Source organism: Tenebrio molitor, chromosome 1, assembly GCF_963966145.1.
Source record: "Tenebrio molitor chromosome 1, icTenMoli1.1, whole genome shotgun sequence".
NCBI classification, from domain to species: domain Eukaryota; kingdom Metazoa; phylum Arthropoda; class Insecta; order Coleoptera; family Tenebrionidae; genus Tenebrio; species Tenebrio molitor.
This window is the reverse complement of record NC_091046.1, coordinates 4,977,307-5,000,277: the sequence shown is the minus strand read 5'-3', so window position 1 is coordinate 5,000,277 and position 22,971 is coordinate 4,977,307. Positions and strand designations below refer to the sequence as shown.

The 22,971-nt window shown below is 39.2% G+C and overlaps 5 protein-coding genes across 8 annotated transcripts in view; 2 read left to right on the top strand and 3 right to left on the bottom strand.

The window, feature by feature from the left end:
• sm (smooth) overlaps window positions 1-8,456 on the bottom strand; it is a 113,920-nt gene extending 105,464 nt beyond the window's left edge. Inside the window, exons 1-2 of one of the 2 annotated variants that reach the window (XM_069056120.1) lie at window positions 8,163-8,456; window positions 3,456-3,572 (exon numbers count right to left, since the gene is read on the bottom strand). In XM_069056120.1, the coding sequence (XP_068912221.1) occupies window positions 3,456-3,572; window positions 8,163-8,231 (186 nt within the window). In that variant the 5' untranslated portion in view covers window positions 8,232-8,456. Of the gene's footprint in view, window positions 1-3,455; window positions 3,573-4,406; window positions 4,576-8,162 lie in introns of those variants that run through there. The other variant, XM_069056726.1, reaches the window with a different exon arrangement.
• A 4,289-nt stretch (window positions 8,457-12,745) lies between these two features.
• Window positions 12,746-15,012, top strand: LOC138122147 (uncharacterized). Of its 3 annotated transcripts, XM_069036300.1 has the most exons (10): window positions 12,746-12,892; window positions 12,945-13,152; window positions 13,287-13,464; window positions 13,530-13,633; window positions 13,682-13,836; window positions 13,890-14,052; window positions 14,099-14,346; window positions 14,399-14,584; window positions 14,639-14,832; window positions 14,878-15,012. In XM_069036300.1, exons 1-10 carry the CDS (start codon window positions 12,859-12,861, stop codon window positions 15,010-15,012), a joined length of 1,605 nt encoding a protein of 534 aa, XP_068892401.1. In that variant the 5' UTR covers window positions 12,746-12,858. The 3 variants fall into 3 exon arrangements, with proteins under 3 accessions (XP_068892401.1, XP_068892403.1, XP_068892402.1); XM_069036301.1 differs by lacking the exon at window positions 12,746-12,892 and having other exon boundaries at window positions 13,010-13,184; window positions 13,250-13,464; XM_069036302.1 differs by lacking the exons at window positions 14,399-14,584; window positions 14,639-14,832; window positions 14,878-15,012 and having other exon boundaries at window positions 13,890-14,021; window positions 14,099-14,232.
• Window positions 15,013-15,024: 12 nt separating this feature from the next.
• Window positions 15,025-16,084, bottom strand: Spt3 (Transcription initiation protein Spt3). The gene has a single exon (XM_069036303.1). It carries the CDS (start codon window positions 15,956-15,958, stop codon window positions 15,062-15,064), a length of 897 nt encoding a protein of 298 aa, XP_068892404.1. The 5' UTR covers window positions 15,959-16,084; the 3' UTR covers window positions 15,025-15,061.
• Window positions 16,085-16,128: 44 nt separating this feature from the next.
• On the top strand, window positions 16,129-17,192 carry icln (chloride nucleotide-sensitive channel icln). Its single transcript, XM_069036304.1, has 4 exons — window positions 16,129-16,393; window positions 16,444-16,592; window positions 16,642-16,893; window positions 16,943-17,192. The coding sequence occupies exons 1-4, from the start codon at window positions 16,275-16,277 to the stop codon at window positions 17,047-17,049; spliced, it is 627 nt and encodes a 208-aa protein (XP_068892405.1). The 5' UTR covers window positions 16,129-16,274; the 3' UTR covers window positions 17,050-17,192.
• On the bottom strand, window positions 17,105-22,916 carry Upf2 (UPF2 regulator of nonsense mediated mRNA decay). Its single transcript, XM_069036291.1, has 9 exons — window positions 21,859-22,916; window positions 20,720-21,069; window positions 20,443-20,668; window positions 19,405-20,254; window positions 18,673-18,871; window positions 18,502-18,619; window positions 18,216-18,443; window positions 17,978-18,160; window positions 17,105-17,922 (listed from the first exon to the last, which is right to left on the bottom strand). Exons 1-9 carry the CDS (start codon window positions 22,523-22,525, stop codon window positions 17,342-17,344), a joined length of 3,402 nt encoding a protein of 1,133 aa, XP_068892392.1. The 5' UTR covers window positions 22,526-22,916; the 3' UTR covers window positions 17,105-17,341.
• Between the last annotated feature and the right edge of the window lie 55 nt (window positions 22,917-22,971).

The window sequence follows — 22,971 nt, the reverse complement described above, 5'->3', positions numbered from 1 at the left end:
GAGAAAGGAGCACGCGAGGAGCGGACGGACCAAACCGAAATGATCCTTGTGCCCGGACAATCATCTTTTCGTTTTCCTTCTCGCAGAGCTCGGCGAAAAAATCTTTCGCGTGTTGCGCAACCGGCGTCGACCTCATTCCGACCAGATCTGGCTTCCTCGAAACCCAATTGAGAAGTTTCTTTGCCGTACCTTTACCTACATATCTATTTATAAGAGTGGAAAACATGCACCTACAAACGTCCAGTCGGACGAGCAGTCGACATCTGCTCGCTTCGCGAAAAAATTAATCATCTCCACGTGGTCCGCAGGAGCATGCAGCGGAGTTATCTGTGAAATTTCGCAGACTCGTAATGTACCACCGACACTTCACTATAAATATTGCAACGGACTCCAGCAGAAATGTTCCACTGCGAAATCGGAAAATGAACGATCTGCGACATCAATCACGCCGATTTATGCCCACCGGAAAATAAAGGATAAGATCTCCGAAAGAGCAACGTCAAAGAACTCAACTTGACCGGGCGCCTCTTATTTTAAATTCACTTTGGGGGAACATTATTGAGCCGGATTTATTGGCAACGTTTCGTCATTTACCGACAGTTATGCTCAAGGACTCGCCTGATTGATCCGATCCTCGCTTCGTCCAGACTCCCGCCGCGTAAAACCTGATTGATCAGTTTCATTGGATCCACTCGTCTATTTCTGCATATCGATTGGGCAAAGTCTATCTCTGTTATTAATAAAAATGTGGACACCACAATCTCCTGTCAATCGCGAAGTGTGCATACAAACAGTGCCCGAATAATATTTGATTGCGGCACCCCACCCCCTCGCTGTTTTATTAATTCACCGAAACACAAAGCAAATTAAATTGTTATTAATGAAACACGAATGGAACGAATAAACAGTGACGGTGTTGAATTACCTCCGATAATTTCCAGGTAACATAATACCATTCACGCCATTTAGAACCTATAATTGCCGCACAATAAAAAACCAAAACGGTGCACAAATTGCAATTAAAAGATTCATCGGTGGGTCATGATTGCGATAGAGAAAATTAATCACTTTGATTAGCACACCACAATTCGACGCGGTTCAAATATTGTAAACATGCCACAAACACAAATTGCTACATTTTCGGTGGTAATTACAATTTGGTTTTCCAAAATTAAACGCGATTATAATTTGATGTTAATTTATGTCGTCGTAAACATGTGCGAATTGAACAGGACCGTAATTTATCGATCATACCTTCGCCTGCATCTCGCGTGCAATAATTTTGGATCAATTCCGCTCTCGCGGTGATCCCCCGACGTTCCTTCTTCGGGGGGTTAACACGACACCGTAAATAATGCACCTCGCAGGATGGGAAACGCGGGATGTTGATCTCGGATAAAATTTGTACAGCAAATTCTCGTTTGTCGCGGTTTGTACGAACACGAGGGACCTCTGTTCTTGCAGAAAATGTACATCGAGTGCATTTTCGGAGCATTTTGTGTTTGCCCCATCCAGTGTAATAGATTTGGGAACAGGAAGTCCCACAGAAAGTGTCAAGCAAGAGACTGAAACGAAAAATCGGTGCGGGCGCCATGGTGCCCGTGTGGCGTGACGTTAACTGACTTTCTTTAAGTTAAACTATAGAGTTGGACGAAAACGATGTGCATGAAAAATATGGAGTCCATCGAGGTCTACAATAAAGTCCAGAAGCTGCGAGTGTTGCGAATGTTACAATGTACAATTATTTTTGTTTGGAATATGTATTTTAATTTTCTGATTTGTGTTTTTGGCTAATTGGTGTACTGAAAGTAGGACTGTATGGAAAAAACTTTTCACAGGACCGCACCCGGTACATCCTTGTTGATGCGCCATTACATTAACAAAAGATTCTAATTAATGCAAGACCATATTACAATGAGGATGAATGAAAGAGAATTCTAAAAATAAATGCTAACAAAGCATAAAGTGAAAGATATTTTATGTAATTAGAATTAATTAGTCGGAGTCACTATTCGTTCCTGTGGTCAAAAGTCAGCTCTTGGGTCAAAAACCATATCGCATTTGTCTTTTGTTTTTCAATGAAATCACTGTTTTATCGACAATTACCTCGACGAACTGTGAGCACGCTCCAGCAAATACCGGATCATTTCCTGGTTAAAAAGGGAACAGAAATTTGAATTTTCACAGTTCGTTGTCTGTAGCGAGCAATTTGCATTATGCTCGAGTGCTGACCTTGCCAACCTTTTGCAGAAAGCAAACTCGTGACGTACAATTAGAAACTGGAAACGTTATCGCACTCTCGTTTTCGTTCGCCTCACAATTGAGTAATTTTCTCTGGCAAGCAGCAATTTTAAATCGAACTTCACCTGAATCGAAAATTCCATTCATAAAACATGTAGGTACGAGACGTATTTACGTTCACCGCGCAAGAACCGCACACCACAAAGAGTCCTTTTATTTTCCTTCAAGCTATCACGTCGACTCACCGAGCAAAGAAATTTTGCAAAAATCCCATTCTGCTTATCACAAATTGACGAAGATAGGCACGAGATGACATTTCAAAAGTAGCGTCCCGTTATAATTTCGCATTTCGAACGTGCATCATTGTGCTGTATCGATTATTGACGTTTTCGTTCAAGGAGACAGTCGTTACACAGTAGCAAAAACTCGTGTGGATGGATGATGGGGGTACAGCGACACGAGAAACCGACCGGAAATTTTTCACGACGGAGAATTAAAAGGGTTAATTATCCCATTAACGAAAACCAACACGATGTGAAGGGAAATTCTTTACCGGATCCAGTGTTCTGCGAAATTGAACCCAACTTCAAAGTTGGGCTGGGGAGTGTGACGGAATTAAAAACGGGCGAAAGGGACGTCCGGCATAGTAAATTTCGTGGCGAGGAGCAGTTCCATGAATTCGAAATCAATCGCAAAAATGGAAAAAATTGGCGCCGTATGTTTTCTAAATAAAAATAGATAACGAAAATAAACATTCCTCGAGTGGAGATAGGGATTTTTATCGCGAGTTGCAAAAATCGACAGGATTAAGTTTCACAGAGATTTCTTGATTATGTGCTTATCTGCGACTGGAAAATTTATGGAACCCGAGATTGACTATCCCTGATAAAAATCACTGCTATTAATAAACCCAAAACTCGACTCTCACTTATCACCTGTGAGAAAAAAATTACGCGATACTAATCATTCCAATTAATTAATATTTATTATGCCGAAATATTTATTCACCTTTCAAATGATAACACAAAAAATTGCAACATCAGTACTCCCAATTGGTCCGAACTGTACCCTATTGAATCCGCGTGGAACGGTGCACGCTTGGAACAACAACAAAGATTTTGTTTATCACTTCACTGGTCAAGATCTATGATTTGGAAGAGGAGCAAACGGATGTGGCAATTTTCTTGTTCTTCAACTATTGATTGAACACTTACCACGGTAATTGGATACATGGGGTTAATAATAGTAAACAATAGGACGTGATTTGGTTTGCTTTCGTCTTGTCTTTTTCTTCTTGGTTCTTCCGTGGTTGTGTAATTTCCTGTGTGTCCCTGAAGCAAAGAAAAAGTTGTACAACATCAATTCGACTCGCTCAATTTTACTAATTCTACGGTTTGAGGCCGTCCTGGACAGGACAAGAACGAATTGTCGAAAAACCACCGATCCACTGGAGACCCTGAGAGACACTACAAGAAATTTGCAAGAATCCTAATTGACATCTCCAATTCGGTGGCACATGCCATCCAGATTTAACCTAATCCCGTTTCAGACCGCTCGTCACGTTAGTCAATCAGTTCCAGAGCCGGCAATCATCGTTAGCCCAACTAATAGGCGGTCTTGGTCTTCGACGAATAAAATTGAAAACCTGTCATGTTTATTACAGATCCGGTCGAGAAACAAGCCAAATATCAAACACCAACCGAAATAAATAAGCAATTTAACTGTAAAACGTGTCGTCGTGAGCCTTACAACATTTTTGCAGAGCTTAATGGGTGTTGAGAAGTTTCACCGGTGACAATGATCACACGAATGTGCTCGGAGATTTCGTGATGTCCGAAATTACTCTAATGGAGAACATAATAAAACACAATTGAAATAATTTTGGAGCATCACGCGAGATCTCGCTAAACGGTTGATTATCACAAAAGCAAAGTTCAGCCGTTGGTGCCGGCGCAGTTCCTGAACTTTATTCCCGGCCAATAAAAGAACGCGATCTCGTCGACATTCCTCTTGCATAATTTATTTTTTTACGTAACGGTGTCTCCCACATTTGCAAAAGGCAATTTCGTTAAATATTTATAACATGCAGAATTTAATCCGGGGATAATGTACGTCGGGAGTGTTCAAATTCGGTTTTTATACAGCATTCCGGACTAGGTACTCGCCTCATTAAAATTTATAACAATACGTTTAGCGAGGATCTTTAAATTCATTACGCAGTCCAGGTGTACGTTAATTGGAGGGTGAAGCTCGCGACCAATTGGGCAAATCCACCTCCGATCGCGATCCGGAGTCCTTTTCCTCACGCAAGTTCTTGCATCGTAACGTCACTTGGCTACACTCACTGTATCACTTGATCTGGCCCAAAAAACACAGGTACGCAGGTACTGTCAAAAAGTGATCGATAGGACCATTTATCTCCACATCTTTTGTGCCATCAAGGTCCGCTTGTGCAATCACAATTGCACCTTATCATCAAATCGGGGTCCGACTCTTGTTCGCTTCTTTTTGGAAACTTTTCCGATTAAATGACACAAAAATATCATTCAGAATTCTAATAACTTATTCAGTTCGTCGAGTGGGTGGGACGTAAAGTTTTCCCGTCGCTCCTAGAGGCGGCGGCATCGAATGGGGTTCATTGCTGAGGTCAACCTCTTTGACACCCAGTCGCCAACACTGTATTATTTTGTTGTTGGGATTGTTGTCGGCTCAAGCGTCCAAACAACTAGTCGCAGTGTCGTTTACCGCAAATTGCGTTAATAAATCGATGATCGGCTTCGCACTATTACTGCGGCGTTAAATTTTGTTTTATCGCTTCGTTCGTCATTCGCAATTGTTTACCTTGGAACAGTATTACATTCTGATTGCTTTTTTGTTCGATTCCAACTGTCAAGAACCGCTTCTCCATTCATGAGTTCTTCTTGCAAATTCCCTCCAAATTCCTTGCTCTTAACGGTACTTCCGTCGAAACTGCACCGTCACATTTTCTTCATAATCCTACGTATTATTCCATTCTCTAGCATGTGTTGTTGTTATACTCTCGACCATAAAAGGAATCCTGCATGCCTTACCACATTCGTTCTAATTTCGTTCAGATGTAACGGCCACCGCAACTACACCTGCACTTCTCTATTCTGCGATTCGCGTTATTGAACGACCACCAGTTACCCACTGCAACAACCGAATTCTCCTGTTGATGCGAATCCTGAATAATCTCATTTTTCCAATTACTCCTGGCAAATTAAAACTAAATATTCATGCGGCGCTGAACAAATCCAGTTAAGAGCCTTGACGCCGGCTAATTTGTGATACAACACGTTCGGTTTTAACCTAGAGACTTGCAAAAGGGAACATTTTTCGTCGACGGCGGAAACTTGGCCCGTTTAGCGTCAAAGGCAACAAAAGGGCGGCACGTGCATAATCACAATTCGTCGCGTCTGAGGCATCAAATCTTCATATCCGAACACTTTAAAATATCAAAGAGCCGTGTGTTGCCCATTCCTGTTTCCTACTCTTTTTTGGTCCTTCAAAACAATACGAATTCAGTGCTCTTATACAAATTTCAAAAATGTTGCCACAATGTTTTCATTTTCGTCTTTATTTAATCAATTTCAAGGTACTGTTCGGGTCTAATAGGGGCTCCAGGAATGTTCAGAAACTAATGGGGGCTCACAATGTTTTCATTTTCGTCTTTATTTAATCAATTTCAAGGTACAATCACTGTTCGGGGTCTAATGGAGGCTTCACTGTTTTCGGATATAGGCGGGCGTATTAACACACCGTATTGTTGTATGTATAAGACGTTAATTTACATATGTTTTCTTGGATCGTACAACCGTACTCGAGATGTTCAATGAATGAATTTGTAATTTGTGAGTGCTCTACTCTGAGTCCATCTCGGTACTGTCGTCTCATTCGCCAACGCAGGAGTGGTTCTCCTTTTGTAGCTTCTCAAAACATACAACTAGTTTGTTAACTTTTCTGTTTCCTATTCTTTTTTGGTCCTTCGAGACAACACCAATTCACTGTTATTGTACAAATTTAAAAAATATTTTGACATTTTCTTCATTTCATTTACATTTTTACTTGATTCATTTCAAGGTACTTTCTCAAATCATTAACTTAACCATAAAATCTTGTCATCCATCCATTTCAAACTGTCAGAGAGCTATTTGTTGACCATTTCTGTCTCGATTCTATTTCCAATTCTTCTTTGGTCCTTCAAAACAACACAAATTCAGTGTTCTTGTACAAATTTCAGAAATGTTGTAACAATGTTTTCATTAACTTCGAGGTACAATCACCTTCTCAGACCATCCAACTATGTACTTATTAACTTTACCATGTGTATTAGACCGTGAAATACTGGTTCGTATAAAAAATTTCCATTTCAAGGTTTAGACATTCTGGAAAAAAATCCATAAATTTAAACCCAAAGTTACAAGAAAATATCAAAAATTTTGTAAATTGATACAAAATACTGGATGACTTGTGCGACACCTGGTCCACTCTCCTCGCGATACCATGGAAATTTACAGCGCTGGTGTAAGACTATTATTTAAACGCTTTCACAAATCGTCGATGATGACAGAAATTAAGTGAATTTACCAAATCTTGGATGTGACATAGAGAAACAATGACAAAGATAATTTGAATCAGTGCATGTACAGTGTTTGTCACTTGATGTTATCTAAATCTGGAATTAACGATTGCTTCGATTTGAGTGTCTACTCGAGAGAACTTTCCCTTTAGAGGACAGAAATGAAACAAAAATTGAAAGCAACGTATTTATTGGGAAAAGAGACACAGATCAATGGATTACAAGAGAGAAATGCGTAACAAAAGAGAATAAGAATGTGATGGGGCCGAGTCTTGAGTGGATTAATTGGACAAATCCAGTTGACGGTTTAATTCGGTGCCGGGACTGGCATTCCAAAGCTGACACCAATTGAAAAATGGGCTATAGTGTGTCGGCTCTTGTGTAATTACCCTATCTGGGGCTAGATCTAGTGACAGCTCCAACTGGCTTAGGAGTCGAACCTGACACTCCTCTGCATGGGTTTGTTGTTTGAAACATTAGAGCCACGATAAATCTGTTGTTAGCGGACCTGATCGAAATTATTTTTATCGTGTACAGCTGTTTGTGTCCTATTTTCCGAACAATTCGTCTTCGACTGTGCGGCTGGAAACTAGAGTGACGTGACCTGTCAAAGAGAGGAAAAACGCCCCGGACTGTCGGACTGAGTCAGAAAGCATCTGAAAAAGCGCCGAGAGGCCAAAACCTGAAGACAAAATACATACGATAAAGTGGCTAAATTCCGGGACGGAAATGATCCAAATAAAATAAAGTATTGTTTATTTTAAATTTGACAAGTATTTGGAGCCCCTCCAAAAATCCGCTGGTTGAGTCACGAGCACGTTCGCGTTGTTTGGTGCCACGAGAGCGAACCTGTTACGTTTGAGGTTAGAACCCGATCGAATTGTCAAAAACTTATTGTTGACCCACGCTGAACTGCATCTGGTTGGCCTTGCTGGGTCATCGGCCGGCACTTGCCCATTCATGCCGCGAATTTCGAAAAACGACCATCTGACAGATGCACAAATAATCACCGGAAAACTGACAGCGACGGGCCTAATCGCGACCGCAAAACCATCCAATCGATGCGATTATTTCGGGGACCGATCAATTTGGGTTTATTTGGTCGGAGATGTGATCGCCCCCAAACCAAAACAATGGATGTGGCGGCCGCCCCCGAAGCGGGGCCGGCTCGGGGGCGCGTTGGCGGGTGGACCGGACGGCGGCAGCCCCCGGAGCGGGCGCATTCCTCCGGTGACAGCTTCCGAGCGGTCCACCGCAACCCTAACCTATAACGCGCGGGCGGCGCGGACGGGGCGCCCTCCCTGCCTCGAAAGTGACTTACTCGGTTGTTGGCGGAGTCGGTCTCTGTCCGTTGTCTTTTTGTGTGAGGTCCATCTCCATTGAACGCCATTTTGAAACAAACAAACACTTCCAAGAACTCGCCGCTACTACGGCACGCGCAGAACTGACAGCTTTCCGCGAAGGAGGCGGATGCGCAAAGATATGACGATCACGGATTCGGTGTGCTGCCACCTTTCGCGCGCACGTGCAACCTCCTGCAGATAATTTTAATTTACAGGGCCGGGCTGGGCTTCCGACGGGCCGCCCTTTCAAACGCGATACACCTTTGCTCGCACACGAAGCGCTATCAAACACAATTCACTAATTGATTCATTGTTTTTCACTCTCGATGATTTCGTTCAAGTGGCGAAAATTGTGTAGGTAATCTAAGTAATTGCATTTCTCCTTACAAATTCCTTTTTACTGATCTTTTATCGACGTTGTTTTTTTCAAATTTTTTTACATACTTGAACTTTGAAAAATCAGTCATGCCAATATTTTAGTTATGGTGACAATTTATCTTATAATATAACTGATAAATCTCTCAATGAATGACTACCTAAAACACGTTATTTACATAATACTTGACACATTTTGCATTTATCTCACACTCAATAACCAGATTAAGTCAATATTTTTATGCGAAATCACTATGTAATAAACAATCACACTTGTTATATTATTATATTTTTATACCTCTCAGTCTCAGATTGACATATTGACAAGATACTGTTCAAGACGTCTCAACGTCACAAAAAACAAAACAAGTCCTACTCGATGTAGAATGCGTTTTGTCTTCAATTCTTGATATGTACGGTCGGTGGACAAATAAAACTGGGACACTTAAAATTTAATCTATGTAAATCAGACCATTGAATTGTCAATATATTTGTCAATGTCGATATAATATGTCATTCCAAAGTTAACCTATTTGTGATAAAGCCGTAATTAAACGATGCAAATTTGTAAATTTTGACTTATGTGATTGTGATTTTTGTCCCAGTTTTATTTGTCCATCCAAATTCATGAAAAGCTAGTACAGCAAAACGTCATAGTTTTGTCAACTTTTCAAAAATGTTGTAGTGTAACGTTTCTACGTGCTTTATGTTAAATTTTGCTGTACTAGTTTTTCATGAATTCGATAGTACAAATATGCCATGCGACATCAAAATAAAACCACTGAATATTATTTCGTTTATTAAGGCAAATTTTGTTATTTTAAGACACCATGTAAATACAGGCGGTTACTTAATACATAATGTTTTTTTTTTTTTATTGTGTGGTGTCAGTTGTGTTTTGAGGTTAAACGCTGTCAAAGTACCTACAGTGGCGAGCACGGAATTTCGCACACATTGGACATTTCACTGACTTAATTTTATTAAAATGAGATACCTACTGGCGGCAGTTTCGTGACAGTTTAGGTGAAACATCAGTCATGATCACATATATCATGCGTATCCCACCTCATTATTGATTATAATGACAATAAAGCTTAGACTAGATAGTTTTTTTTTAATGACGTACAAATTGGCGTGCGAAATTCCGTGCTCCCCACTGTACATCGTGATCTGTATCTGTTGGCAATGAAACAATTGAGAAAAATTGGTGTTTTTTTGTCTCGCAATTGGCACTGATCGGATGTTTAAACTTGACACGGTATTTAAAAAAAATTAGGTTATGTCGGTTATGTTTATGCTACAGCGTGATCAACAATGACTGAATCTATTGGCAATGAAACAATTGAAAAATATTGGTGTTTTTCTGTTTCGTAATTGGCACTGACCGGATGTTTTAACTTGACACGACATTTATAGAAAATTTGGTTATGTCGGGTATGTTTATGCTATTACAAAAATGACCCTTTGATCTTTGATCGTAAACGCCAAATTCTCCTGTCAACTCTGTCAAAGCTGACAACCGGAAATGCGTTTAGATTACAGTGGTACCAAAATCATTCAAATTTTCATTGCTACCAACAGACTCAGTCATTCTTGATCACGTTGTATTACAAAATAGTAGTTTATTTAACGAGTTCGTGCGTAAATTGGGCTCTCTATGGCATGAGTGGGCCAGTTTAAAACGCAAGTGAAACGAGCGTTTTAAAAGCCCGCGAGTGCCAAAAAAAGCCCAATTTAGATACGAACGAATTGAATACACCGTTTTTTTGTTCGACGAGCCCCTTAAAGGCTCCAAATAGCTTAAAATCTTTAAAATTAGCTTGACGTTTCATGACATTTATCAAAATTCGTTCACACAGGAGAAAATTCTCAAATTCTGACATGTCGAACAAAAAATGAATCTTTCACGGTAAATTTCAAATTTGCTTGTCAACACTGTCAAAGCTGACAACCGGAAATGCGTTTAGATTACAGTGGTACTAAAATCATTCAAATTTTCGTTCATTGTTACCAACAGATTCAGTCATTCTTGATCACGCCATATCTACAACGAGGAAAAATTTCATGTTTTTGATAAATGTAAATATTGTTAACAACTAAAAACTACTGATTTATCTCTGCTAGTCAAACAAAATTTCAAAAGAGTAAACACTTACTACAATTAATCTCACAGTTCTCATTTCTTCTTTATCTTCTTTGGGTGATAGATAAGGCAATATGTATTAAAGATTATTCGGTTGTTTGTTTTGGCTACATAGATTGGAGCAGAAATCTCTTTTCTTTTGGGGAATCGAAAAGTAATCCATCAAATTCGCATCGAAAAATGTCAAAATCAAGAAGAATAAAGAACAACAAAACTGTGAAAGATATGATAAATAGAGTAATAGAGTTGTTTTAATTTTATTTATCTGAAACAATATACCGGGTGATCAAGAAGGACTGTTTAAGTTGGCAGTACAATTAAGAAAATTTTTTAATTCGGTTATTTATAACACTGCAACCGGATATGTTTTGTTGGTTTATTTGACAAATATCTGATGTAGGTATAGCATTAACAACGACAAGCCATCAACAACCGAAAGTTACTCCTGTTATACGATTTAAAATACAATTCAGTGTTACCAACTTAAACAGACCTTCTTGATATTTAGAAAAAAATATATAGGTATTTAGCTATTGTATTGCTGTCCGTCTATATGTTGTTCACGTTGAGTTGACAATTTCAAGGTCAAATAATTTAATTTTTTGGCTCTGTTTTGTAAATAAATAGTGACATGCAGGTAAACACCGTTCAGGTTGAATTGAGCATTGCTAAATCGCATTACGTTGGTTAGCTGCATGTTACTATTTACAAAACATAATTACAGAGCCAAAAAAATTAATTATTTGACCTTGAAATTGTCAACTCAACGTGAACAACGTTTACTCCCTACTGCAAATCTTACAAAAATTGTGTGGCAATACCTAATTGAAGTATGTAAATGTAATAATTACAATAATTCTCAAACATACAAATTTTGATCGAATGTCCCTGTGGGCAAAGATCAAACTGCCAACCAGTTAAAGTAAAAAGTACTACCTACTTAGTTTTCCAAGAATAATAAACATTCTTTCACAATACAACGAAGACACATTAAACCGAGATAATTCTTTATTTTCCAAATTACTAGATAATGTAACAACACTATTTTTCTAATTTTTCTAATCTTGAAACCATTATACTGGAATTATCGTTTTATGTCTTTTTGTTAATGGAGAAAATTATGATACTTTAATTTTCAGTGACCTCTAATTAATGAAGATGTTTTTATGATGTTAGGCCTGATTATTTTAATGGGATAAAACCCACGGATAACATTCTTCGCCCCTTGTGCATTAGATGTTGTAACAATAGGTATGAAATCTTAATGATAGTTAAAAATTTTGATAATCAACTCAACTTTAGAATATTTTTAAATTTATAGCTATTACCACCGTTATTAATTCAACTCGACACATTTTATAGCTAAACAACATTTTATTATTATCATAAAAAATACCATTAAAGAATGGCAACGATCCTATTCTTGCATTTGTTCAAAATTTTATGAGGGAACGGTTCTATTTCCCTGCATAACATCCTGGGGTTAGCGTCTTGATCGCCACCCTCAACACCGCAAACATTTGCAGTTTACATCCCACACCCCTTCGTGAATTGACGCAAACGTTGACACTTTCACTCCTCCTAATCGGAAACAATGTAAACCCTGGCACCTCAGCATCCCAGAACAGACAAATATCTTCAGGTTCTCCGATCATGGTATTGCAATAACTTTAGTTATTGTCCTATCAAGCGTAGCAGCTTCCTCGCAGAAATGTAAATTGCCTCAACATACAATTTCACAAATATACGTTTCATCCAAAAAAACATTTAACTTTACAACAAGAAGGAAACCTAACGTAGAAAGGAGAAGTGTAGACTATACATAAGAAAGAAGTTTCTTAAATACTTTTCAACTAAATAAAAATCTTTTTTATGAGAGAAATATATTTTTACATTTTTTAAAAACGCTTCTTCAGGAAGTACAAGTTTCAAGGAATCTGACACACGGTCCTTTATATCTTTATTTATCTTTACACACGGTATTTTAAAAGAGCACTTTGAGCTGACTGAGTATCCCAATAGTGTACTTCAGATGTCAGTAGTTCTACTGACAGTCTAAAGACGTGCTCAAGTGTCACTGAAATTTATCGCAAATGAGTCAAAATTTGAAGAATTATGAAATGAGATAAAATTGTAGTTTGTTACCAAATTTGGAAATGGCCACTTCCACTTCCACTTCCACTGATCCGGGTAAATAATCACCGACAAAACTGTAACGTTTTTAAAAACTCCTTCACAACAGAAATTATGCAACGAAGTTACGCGACCATAAAGAAAAGCGGCAAACTCTATCTCTTCCTCTTGTTATCAATAATTCCTGGTTTCTGTTTTTCCTCGATAACACTGCACGTCATAAAAATTGGAGCCAGAGACAGCACAAGATGCAAAATTCGCAGTTTTGAAAACACGTCGTGGAGCTTCGAAGAGATACAAAAGATAACACAATTCGTGTATGCTCAGCTATTTCCCAAATCGCAGTTTCGTAAGAACATTCGATTAAAAATGTTCAACATATTCGAATTCCGGCTCCCCACTTCCTGTTTCCAGATTGTAATCCGTGCACTAATTGAGCGATTATTTTCAGCGGCGTCCATCAAGAATGTTTTATTTATAATTACGACTATAATAAAATCGCTAACATAACTTTCAAAGAGGCCAAAAGTGTTGTTGGCAAAGAGCACGCAAATAGCACGAGAGTGATGTGCACAGAGTTTGTAACTGGCAACAATACCAATAACTTTCCTCCGACTTATCCTCAGGAGGTGCGTCACTCGCTATATTTGCTACGTGGAACAACAACAAAACAAAAGGAATTACACATTTCTAGATCTCCTCGTATTGTCAAAGTCTTAATTACGACGCTCTTTACGACCTCGCAGCTTTAATCCCCTACATTGTTAGCTGCTTATTCCTTGTGCCGTTCGCAGACGTGTACGAAACCTCCACTTCAAAACTCCGAATTGTAGATTTCTATTTCAGATACGGCCGCAAAAGAATTTTATCTATCGGCTGCTATCTGGCGTACATCGCGGTCTTCGCCAAAATAATTTTACTCGATTTTACCAGAGAGGCGATCGGAGAAGCCGTTTTGTATTTTGCCTACCCTGCATTGAAATACACCACCGAAGCATTAAGTACCTAATTGTTAGGTATAGTGCAATTTAATAAAATTATTTACACTTTGTAGTCCTCGAGATAACTGGAGACTCCTTGCGACCTTTTGCTTTCGTGCTGACTTATACAGGGTTGTTCATCCCTCCTGCACTCGCCCCGATATTTCCTTCAGTCTATTGGAAATATACACAGTTGATCGCCTACAGTACTGTATTGTTGCTACCGCCTCTAGCTTGGTAAAATAAGACAGTTCCTCCACTGCCTACGACGTTGTTCTTGTAGGTACGTTCCTGAGCCTCCCCTGTGGTTTGTGTCAAAGAATCGAAAAAAAGCGGCACAGATTGCCGCACGGACCTTGACTCATTCCCCCGATCACAATGACACTCTTCTATTATTTCGAAATAAGAAAACTTCGTCTCAGGACATCAAAGATCATTTGAAAAAATTAAATTCGTTACATCTAATAGAAATCACATCTATTTTTGGAGTATCCTTGTGTGTTGGATTCTTGTCGTTTTATCCATACTCAAGTGAAGCTAAACCAGACAATATTTTACAAATTATTTAATCCCCGATTTCCAGAACACAAATTAATGCTTTACAATTTCGACAATTGTTGGATCACATTTTTGAGCTGTATCAGTGGAGCATTTGCTATCATTTTGAGTCTAGGCTGCGTGTACTTGATGAATGCAGTAAAATTCTTGTTGGCGCTTTTACTTTGTGTAAACGGAGTGTTATTCGCATTCTTATCAAAATTCGATTCGGGTAATCATTTTATTGAAAGTAGAAACGCAACAAAAATAAAAATTGGAATTTCAGAGAATCTAAACCAGACTAGCACTGTAATATTTTTGATATGTGCCATAGAAGTCACAACAAATGTAACAAAAGTGGTGTTTGAATTTTACCTCCAAGAAATTTTTCCGACGAGTCACAGATGCATTTGTACTGCAGTTTGTGGCGCGATTATGAACTCTGCATTGATTGGTTTGATTGAAATTCGAGTGTTAAATGTAAGTAAGATTAAAATCATGTAAACATACCGATTCTTTGTCTAGATATTTGGCAGTGAAATTTTGACAAGTGTGTCGAGTTTTGTTGGTTGCATAATCGCACTGTTGGCAATAAAAAAATTGGACAGAATTAGCTCTCTCGTCGTAAATTTTAAGAACGTTGATTCAACACAAGAATGAAAAGAAGAAAAATAACGCAATGTAAAAACTTTATTGAAATAAACTTGTTCTAAAGAGCAAACAAATAGTGCGTTTCTGGGAGTTTCCCCCCAAAAGTGAGCTTCCCAGCTTGTGGACAGTGAACTCTCCTCATCACTTCTTTAATCTCACTGACACTTATTGGAGGTTGTCCACTGTACACTCTACTGTAATCCAAATTGGTGGTACCACTGGCCCCTATTCTATAATCTCCATTGAACATTGTTGATGTGTAGTATGACCCATATAGATGACTGAGTGGGTCAGGCCCACATTTACCTTCCATTCTGACAAGCAAAGCATAATCAGTGATTTCTGCAACAGTCTGATAAGCCAAATATGACAGCACAATCATGGCATTTGGGTGAAAATTGATTTCTTTTCTTGGGTCAACCCACTGCCTCAACTTCTCTGAATTTCTTGTGGTGATGTCCTTGCTGCAAAAAGACGCGGCTCGCGCTTTACAAAACTCCAAATACCTTTTCTCATCCAGGACTTGAGATATCCTGTCAGCTCTGAGCACTCTAGCTTGTTTGACTTCGTCGATTTCAGAAAAATCGGTGAATTCGCCCGTTTCGTCGATATACTCGATGAACTTCATCAGTTCACCTTTAGGTTTGGGGTCTTTGTCAATTTCAATCACTGTGGAATTCATTGACTGCAGGGCAGCTTTCATTTGCTTGTTTTTCAAGTACTGGACGAAACGCCGCATTTTATGTTTGTTGTGGCGCATCAGAAACACCAGTTCTTTACCTTTGAGATTTTTCCCGTCGGAGTATTTGAGCGCTTCTTGGACTATCGTTCGCAGCTGCTTCAACACGATGCCCTCCACCAGTCGAACAGTTTCAGGGTTGGGTTTGTGACTGTCGCCGAAACCGAACATCATTAGAGATATCTCGTTACAGAACGTTATTTTTTGAGACTCCATTCCTCGAAATGCAAAAATTTCAAATTATACAACATTCACATAACCTCACTTTTGTGATAATGTCAAAACAAATCAAAACACATATGTGTTTCGTCGCCGGGCCAATAAAATTTGTTTCGTTTTAAAACGCCATTTGTGATTGGTCGGTTCAAAAAATAAACACAAACAATTTTCAAAACTAATTTGAAAATGAAAGTCCCTAACAGTCTCTTAACCTAACCACGCCGCTAGTATTTTAAATTTCTTTCAGTGCCTAGACCAGTTAAAGAAGTTTTATTTGATAATATAGTCCAGTTGGTGCAAAAACCCGCCAAAAATGGTTGTAATAACAACATTCAGACCGCCAGAGTCGCCGATAAGATATGAAAAAGATAATGTCCTGGTTGTTTTGGATAAAGTGGCGCTTGGGACCGGAACACTTTATGTTAGCGAAAAGTAGGAATCAATGACTGTATAAACAAAATTTTTACAAATTCTTGTTTTAGGACGCTCAGTTGGAATAAGCGCGGAAATGAGGGTTTTTCAATGGATTATTACAATGTCTCTCTTCATGCAATATCCAAAGATCCAAATGTGTATGATGGGGAATGCATTTACATATTAACTGATCCCCACATTGACATGCTTGGTTCTGGTATGTTACACCTTAATTATGTTCAAAACAAATTTTCCTTTTTTCTTAGGTGACAATGTCCACCAAGCAGTAGATGACAATGATGATGATGTTGCCAGTGATTCTGATCCAAATTTGTCAGAACTGGTCCTAGTCCCAAACAGCACTGAGTACATCCAAGGGATTTATGATGCCATTAAAGTGTGCCAAGAACTGAATCCAGACCCTGCAGATGTTGATGAAGATGATGATGATGACAACCAATATGCAGATGCTGAAGATGAAGGGATCATTGCAGACCCTGAACCTATAGGAGATGCCGGTAGTGTCTCTAAACTGATTAACCAACTTTCCTAAAAGCACTGTTTCAGTGATTGACCACCTGGCTCAGCAGTTACAGCAGAACTCAGTCCAAGTGCTAGACCGCTTCAGAAATGGCCATGAGATTGAAGATGAAGAGTTTGAAGATGCAGATTAACTTATTAGATAAATTTTGTATCTTTGTAATTAAATATTTTTAAGTAAAACGTCCCTGAAATGAAAGAACTTTATTTCAACAAATGATAACAATTAGAACCGTGTTAGACTGAAACAATACAAAATACATTTAAAATAAAAATATTTAATTGTTTCTCTTTTCACATCTCCGAAATCTGACAAGGACTGATAAAAATGAGACTTCCATAATCTATATCTGAAAAAAATCATCTGAACTTCTTTCCCTCTTAACGTCGCAGTATAAAAGCGCTTCAACCCTTCCGCTTCTCCCTCTATCGCACTCTTTTCGGCCCGAAAATCAGGTCAGCATCTGGGGCCCCTTTGGGATGCTGATACTTCTTCCTCTCCCGGTTCAAATTTTGCGTGACGGGTCTGTTCTGCTGCTGTATCATGTCCTGATAGTCCTCCTCTTCGAACCTTTCCGTGATGTTCAACGTCAAACGCTTCACTCTCTCCTTCTCTTCCTTCTGCGCCAACTCCTGATCCCTCAGATTCTGAGCGAGCTCCGAATTGATGTCGGCGTCAAAATTCTTGTATTGCTGTTTGTTGCCTTTGCGCACCATTAAAACAAAACCGATTTTGTTGCGATCCGTTTCCGGCGAATCTTGCAGCTGTTCGTACGTCTTCTTGTTGGATTTGAGCACCACCGGAACTGAGATGTCCACGTTTCCGGCCTTGACGGGCTCTCGCATCCTCTCTTGAATGTTCTCGGACACCATCTTGTCCAGCGCGCTTAGAAATTCTTCGTCTTCGGGACAGTCGACCTTCCTGGGGCCGCTAGGAATCGCCAACGACTCCGACACTTGCTCCTGCTCGGCCTCGCTAGTTTCGGGTTCTCCTGTCAACACATCAACTTTGATTTTTGTTAGTAGAAACCAAAATGTGGTCCAAAACGCGATCGGCGCTACCTTCATCGTCTGAACCTTGCGTGTGATCCACCGTTTCATCCTCGGTCGCTGTATCATCAGTGATGGGGGCGGTCACACCTTCCGACACCTCGTCCTCGCCTTGCTCTTCAGTGTCAGTCTCAGCTATGGTCTCCAGACCGTCTTCCTCAACTTTGTGCTCGTTCAAGTCTTCAGTTAATTTATCTACAACAGAAATTGTCTCTAAATTTGTCCTTGCTGTAAATTTAAATTGACCAACCTATTCCCAGAGTGACTCTGATGTTGTTCAGTTCGGTCTGCGTCTCTTCAAAACTTTGACACAGTTTTATCTTAGGCCTTAAGCTTGTCAGGGTGTCCTTGAAGATGTGTTCAAGAGTTGGAGGGAAAGAGTCTTTCCACAGGTCACGCTTGAACCAATAGTACGCTTGCAAAAATATTAAATAATAGTCTAGTCTTCTTTTACTGCTACCACTACTGAAATATGTGCCTGCAAGTGACAGTTGAAAATGAATTGGCAAGTTATTGGAAAGAGGGGAAAGCCCTACCGCATGTCTCTAGTAAAACACACGCCAGACGGATTCTGAAAAGATGATTGGGCGGATCTAGAGGTGACGGTACGTTGGGGTCCATCGAAACTCCGAATGTTATTAGAGAGTAAAGCACCTGTTTTGAAATACAGCGTGAACGAAAAAAGAATTATTAGTGGCTTGACAAACCTTGAAAATGTCTGCGCTTTCGACCATTCTGTAATTGTACAATTCCCCGAGATATTTTACTTGAGCAACTCGTCTCTGATTGTATTTTGGAAGGTTTACTTCCATACCTAGTCGAATGTCTTCTAAAACGCTGTCCACCACCCTTGTACCTACTTCTTCTTGATAGGTGACTAAACCTGCTAGCAAATTCGCAAGGCACCTGAAAACTCGAGTATTTAAAAAAAAAATAAAATTTCTATTTAATACTGTATTAAAGATTATAAAAGTGTTGCTCTTTGTTGTTCTTTCTATTCACGTTGCAAAATTAATTTCAGTTCAAGAATTGTTTAATTAGATTTTACTCATATAGTGATATAACGCGCGAAGAACAATCGGGACGTGTCTGTCCCGAATTCGAGCCTGTGTCGCGAACGGAGGTGATGTTATCATGTTGCGATCCAGAAAAATTAATGAAAGTCAGTGAACTGGCAGGAAAGAGATACAAAGGAATTAAATAAAATTCAAAACCACCAAAAAGGCCCAAAATCACAGGGAGCTTTGACAGTATTTTTTTTTTATTATAGTACGGAAAAAAAATCTACACGACGCAAGTTTGTTGATAACTGAAATCATCAGAATTATTTTCAACTCCACCTTCTTTCATTCCATCAATTTTTACCCATTTTCTTTAGCTTTCAACATTATTTCCGAGATGTTACAATTTCTCGTAGACAGCACAATCCAAGAACTCACCTGATATTGAAATACTTGACGTTATGAGCACTACTCAGACACTTTATGGAATACGCCGATATTTCCTCAGTGCTCCAGTCCACCTTCCTGATCAGTCTCATAATCTTGTCGGTATTATTCTTTTGCAAATCTTGAAACAACAACTTCCTGATGAACTGATGCATGATCGGCCTCTCCTTCTTCGTGATGGTGACATCCGGGGGATTCACGTAGTAGTAGGCGTTCTCAATTTGCGTGACGTAGCGCGAGTCCAGCGCCATGACGGCCTTTTTCCTCATCATCTGCTCCAAGTAGACTTTCGTCCGTTGATGCGAATCGGGACTGCAGTACAAGAACCTGCCGCAAACCTCCAACAAATTGCACGCCATCTCGATGTGGTGGTGCGAGAAGTCGAAGAGTAACACTTTGAGACAGTAGAGCGCTTCGATCTTGGAGTAGAGCTCGAACTTGACCAGTTCTCCGATGAATCGCACGACTTTTATTTTTGATTCGATGTTGATCTGGTCCTTCTTTCGGACGTGGTATTTGAAGTCTTGCCGAAGCATTTGACACAGTTCGTTGCCCACTTCGGGGAGAGCGGGGCGTAGGATGGCGACGAAGCGGGCGTAGAAAGGGAGCAGGTCTAGACGCGTTCGGTTGACGCCGAAGAGCGCGCGGACTAGTTTTTTGCGGTTGTGTTTGTTGTTGAGAGTGACGAGGAAGTCGATGGCGGCGTTGTCGATCATTTCGCGGTTGACGCAGTTGGGGAGGCTGTTCAAGAACGCCTCCAGGACGATTTTATTACTGGCGTTGGTGGTGGTGGCGTCCTCGGGTTCGTCCTCCGGCACCGCTGCCACCTCCTCGATTTGTTCTAGGAACAAAGATTCCTCCAGATCAGTCTAGTTTCGACCAAAGTTGGCTTGAAACAATTTCCTAACACAGTTAATTCGAGCTCAAACATTGTTTCAATAAAAAATAATATTTGAATCTTGTTTTATTTGAATTTCGGATTTCAAGGTTTGTAACTACTGACTGTTACATAAAATGTAAAAAAATTACCATCATCCTCCAGCTCCTCTGTCGGTATCTCTGAATCGAGGACCTCTTCAGTGACTGAATCTGCCGGCGGAGGCGACTGCTTGTTGATGAAAGAAGTAGGAAGAAAAGCTTGCAGTTCCGGTAGTTCGCAATAAAATCTCTGCGTCTCTATGTCGCACCAAACATTTTCAATGTTGGCCAAAGCGGATTCGTCCAAATCCGGTCCAGCTCCCGTCACTATCATACTCTGAAATCACCAATATTACGGCACTTTCGAATTCTCATTTCTAATATCAACCTCATCGTTCTTCATGACCGTTTGGTTCTTGAGCGTTGGCATGTCTTCGTCTAAAATTTCGGCGAAACTCTGTGTCGACGTCAAGAGCTTATCATAGGCAGAATGCAAAGACTCCAGTTTGTCTTTTCGTTCCTGGCTTAGTTCGCCTTTGGTCTGCAGTATTCGTATGTTTTGTTTTTCAAAATTTTGTATTTCTTGGTGGTCTTTCACGAGATGCTTGCTCAGGGACATGTAGTAGTCTCTAAGCAAAGTTCTGACATTTTGTTGCTTCTCGGGAGGCAAAAAAGTGCTCTTGGGAATGGATTTTTCCAGTTTTTCCGATAGTTCTTTCATCTTACGCGGTACGAGACCTGCAAAAATAATAATAAAAAAAGAAACAAAAACATGGTAGCCATGAATTTTAAATTAAAAATGTCTGGTGAAGTATAATGTTTAGTTTGCCGTCCGCACTACTAGTTAACTACCACTCATGACTGTCTACGTTAAGTCACGTTAAGTGAGGACAAAATAAAGTTATAAAAAGTATAAATTCGATAAAAAGAATAAAATAATAGTTATTTATTTAACGAGTTCGTGTGTAATTTTGGCTTTTTTTGGCATGAGTGGACCAGTTTAAAACTCGAGTGAAACGAGAGTTTTAAAGGTCCACGAGTGCCACAAAAAGCCAAAATTACACAAGAACGAGTTGAATACAACGTTTTTTTGTTCGACGAGCCCCTTAAAGGCTCCAAATCGCTAAAAATCTTTAAAATTAGCTTGACGTTTCGTTTTGACAAGTTGTCAAAATTTTCAAAATCCGTTCACACAGGAGAAAATTCTCAAATTCTGACAGTGTCGAACAAAAAAATTCATTTATTGTTTACACATGCGACATGCTTTCTTGTCGAGTTTAATAATTAAGTAATCGATTTATACAGAAAAAAATTAATTAAGTTTGATTTGTTATTTTTTTACGAGTTTACGGCCTAATTACAACGTAACAACGCTAAAATCCAATAAAAATTTAAATATAAACGTGTTCCAAAAAAGAAACCTGTAATTAAATGTCATTATTGACAGTTCTATAATAATCATGGCACCTTATTAGCATGGATAATACTTATGAAATAATTGTTTTCACCAATTTAAGGGCACCTCACCTGCATAATCCTCCCCACAGTGTTTGCAAAAACTTAAAATAATTGAGCAGTTGTAATGTTCATCCTTGTCCATGTTAACGAGTGTGGTGATTACATTGCCTAACAATGTAAATGCATTCTTATTATTGAACACACTGGCTTGTACCAACTCAGCATAGAACCTCAAGTCCACTCTCAGCTTGCTAGGATTTGGAATCTTTTCACCCACCTTAAAAGACAAAGTTTTCTGCCAGTTTTCAAACAAGTGTTGTGAAAAATCTGCATAAGTTTGATGCAAGATGCTGCACATTTTAACGGCGGCGGCGACGTCAGTCATCTTGAGCTTGGCATCGACAATCGCCGCGGCAATCTCAGATATATATTTGGACAGATTTAACCCTGACATATCTTTCAAATAGGTTTCAAGTTGAGTGGCTGAGAAATTCTTAATTTTCTTAACAAACGCCGTGTTTTTCTTGAGACTAGAGTCCAGTTTAGTAAAGTAGGATTCGCTGGGCCTCGTGTTGACCGCATTTTGATTGGCAGTCCGCAATTCCTGCTTTGATTGAAATCTCTCTTCGACTTCTTGAATGTATGAGGTTAGAATGTTCTTGTCGTCTTCGCTGACGCTTCCACCACCGTTTTTTTCACTTTCTCCGTCATGTTCTGCTGTCTCCGTGACGGTCATCTTGCCGCAAAAGCACACTCTTTCAGATAAAACACAATTATTGTAGAATTATTATATTATTATTGTGAAAAACATTGGTGTAAAAAGAAAACTTCCTAAACGGACTGTCAACACTTCAACAGTGTCAACGTCATAATTTATTATAACCATTTATAACGTTGTAACTTGTAACCAACAAAAATAATTGGAAAAAGCGAAATTGTAGAAAACGCTGAACTGGTTCTGGTTTCAAAAAATATTTAACGAGAAAACAGAAAAATTATGTGAATATTTTGCTTTAGAATATTTTGAAGGCAATTTTTTCTGAAAATAAATTTTTCCTTGTTTGATGTGCCTTTCTTTCAGAGATTTACTCCAAAGCTTCTTCGAAAATATTATTCAAAGCAAACTACAATTAGTACAATTACACTAAAACCTGTAAATAAACCGTTATGTGTCCAATATAT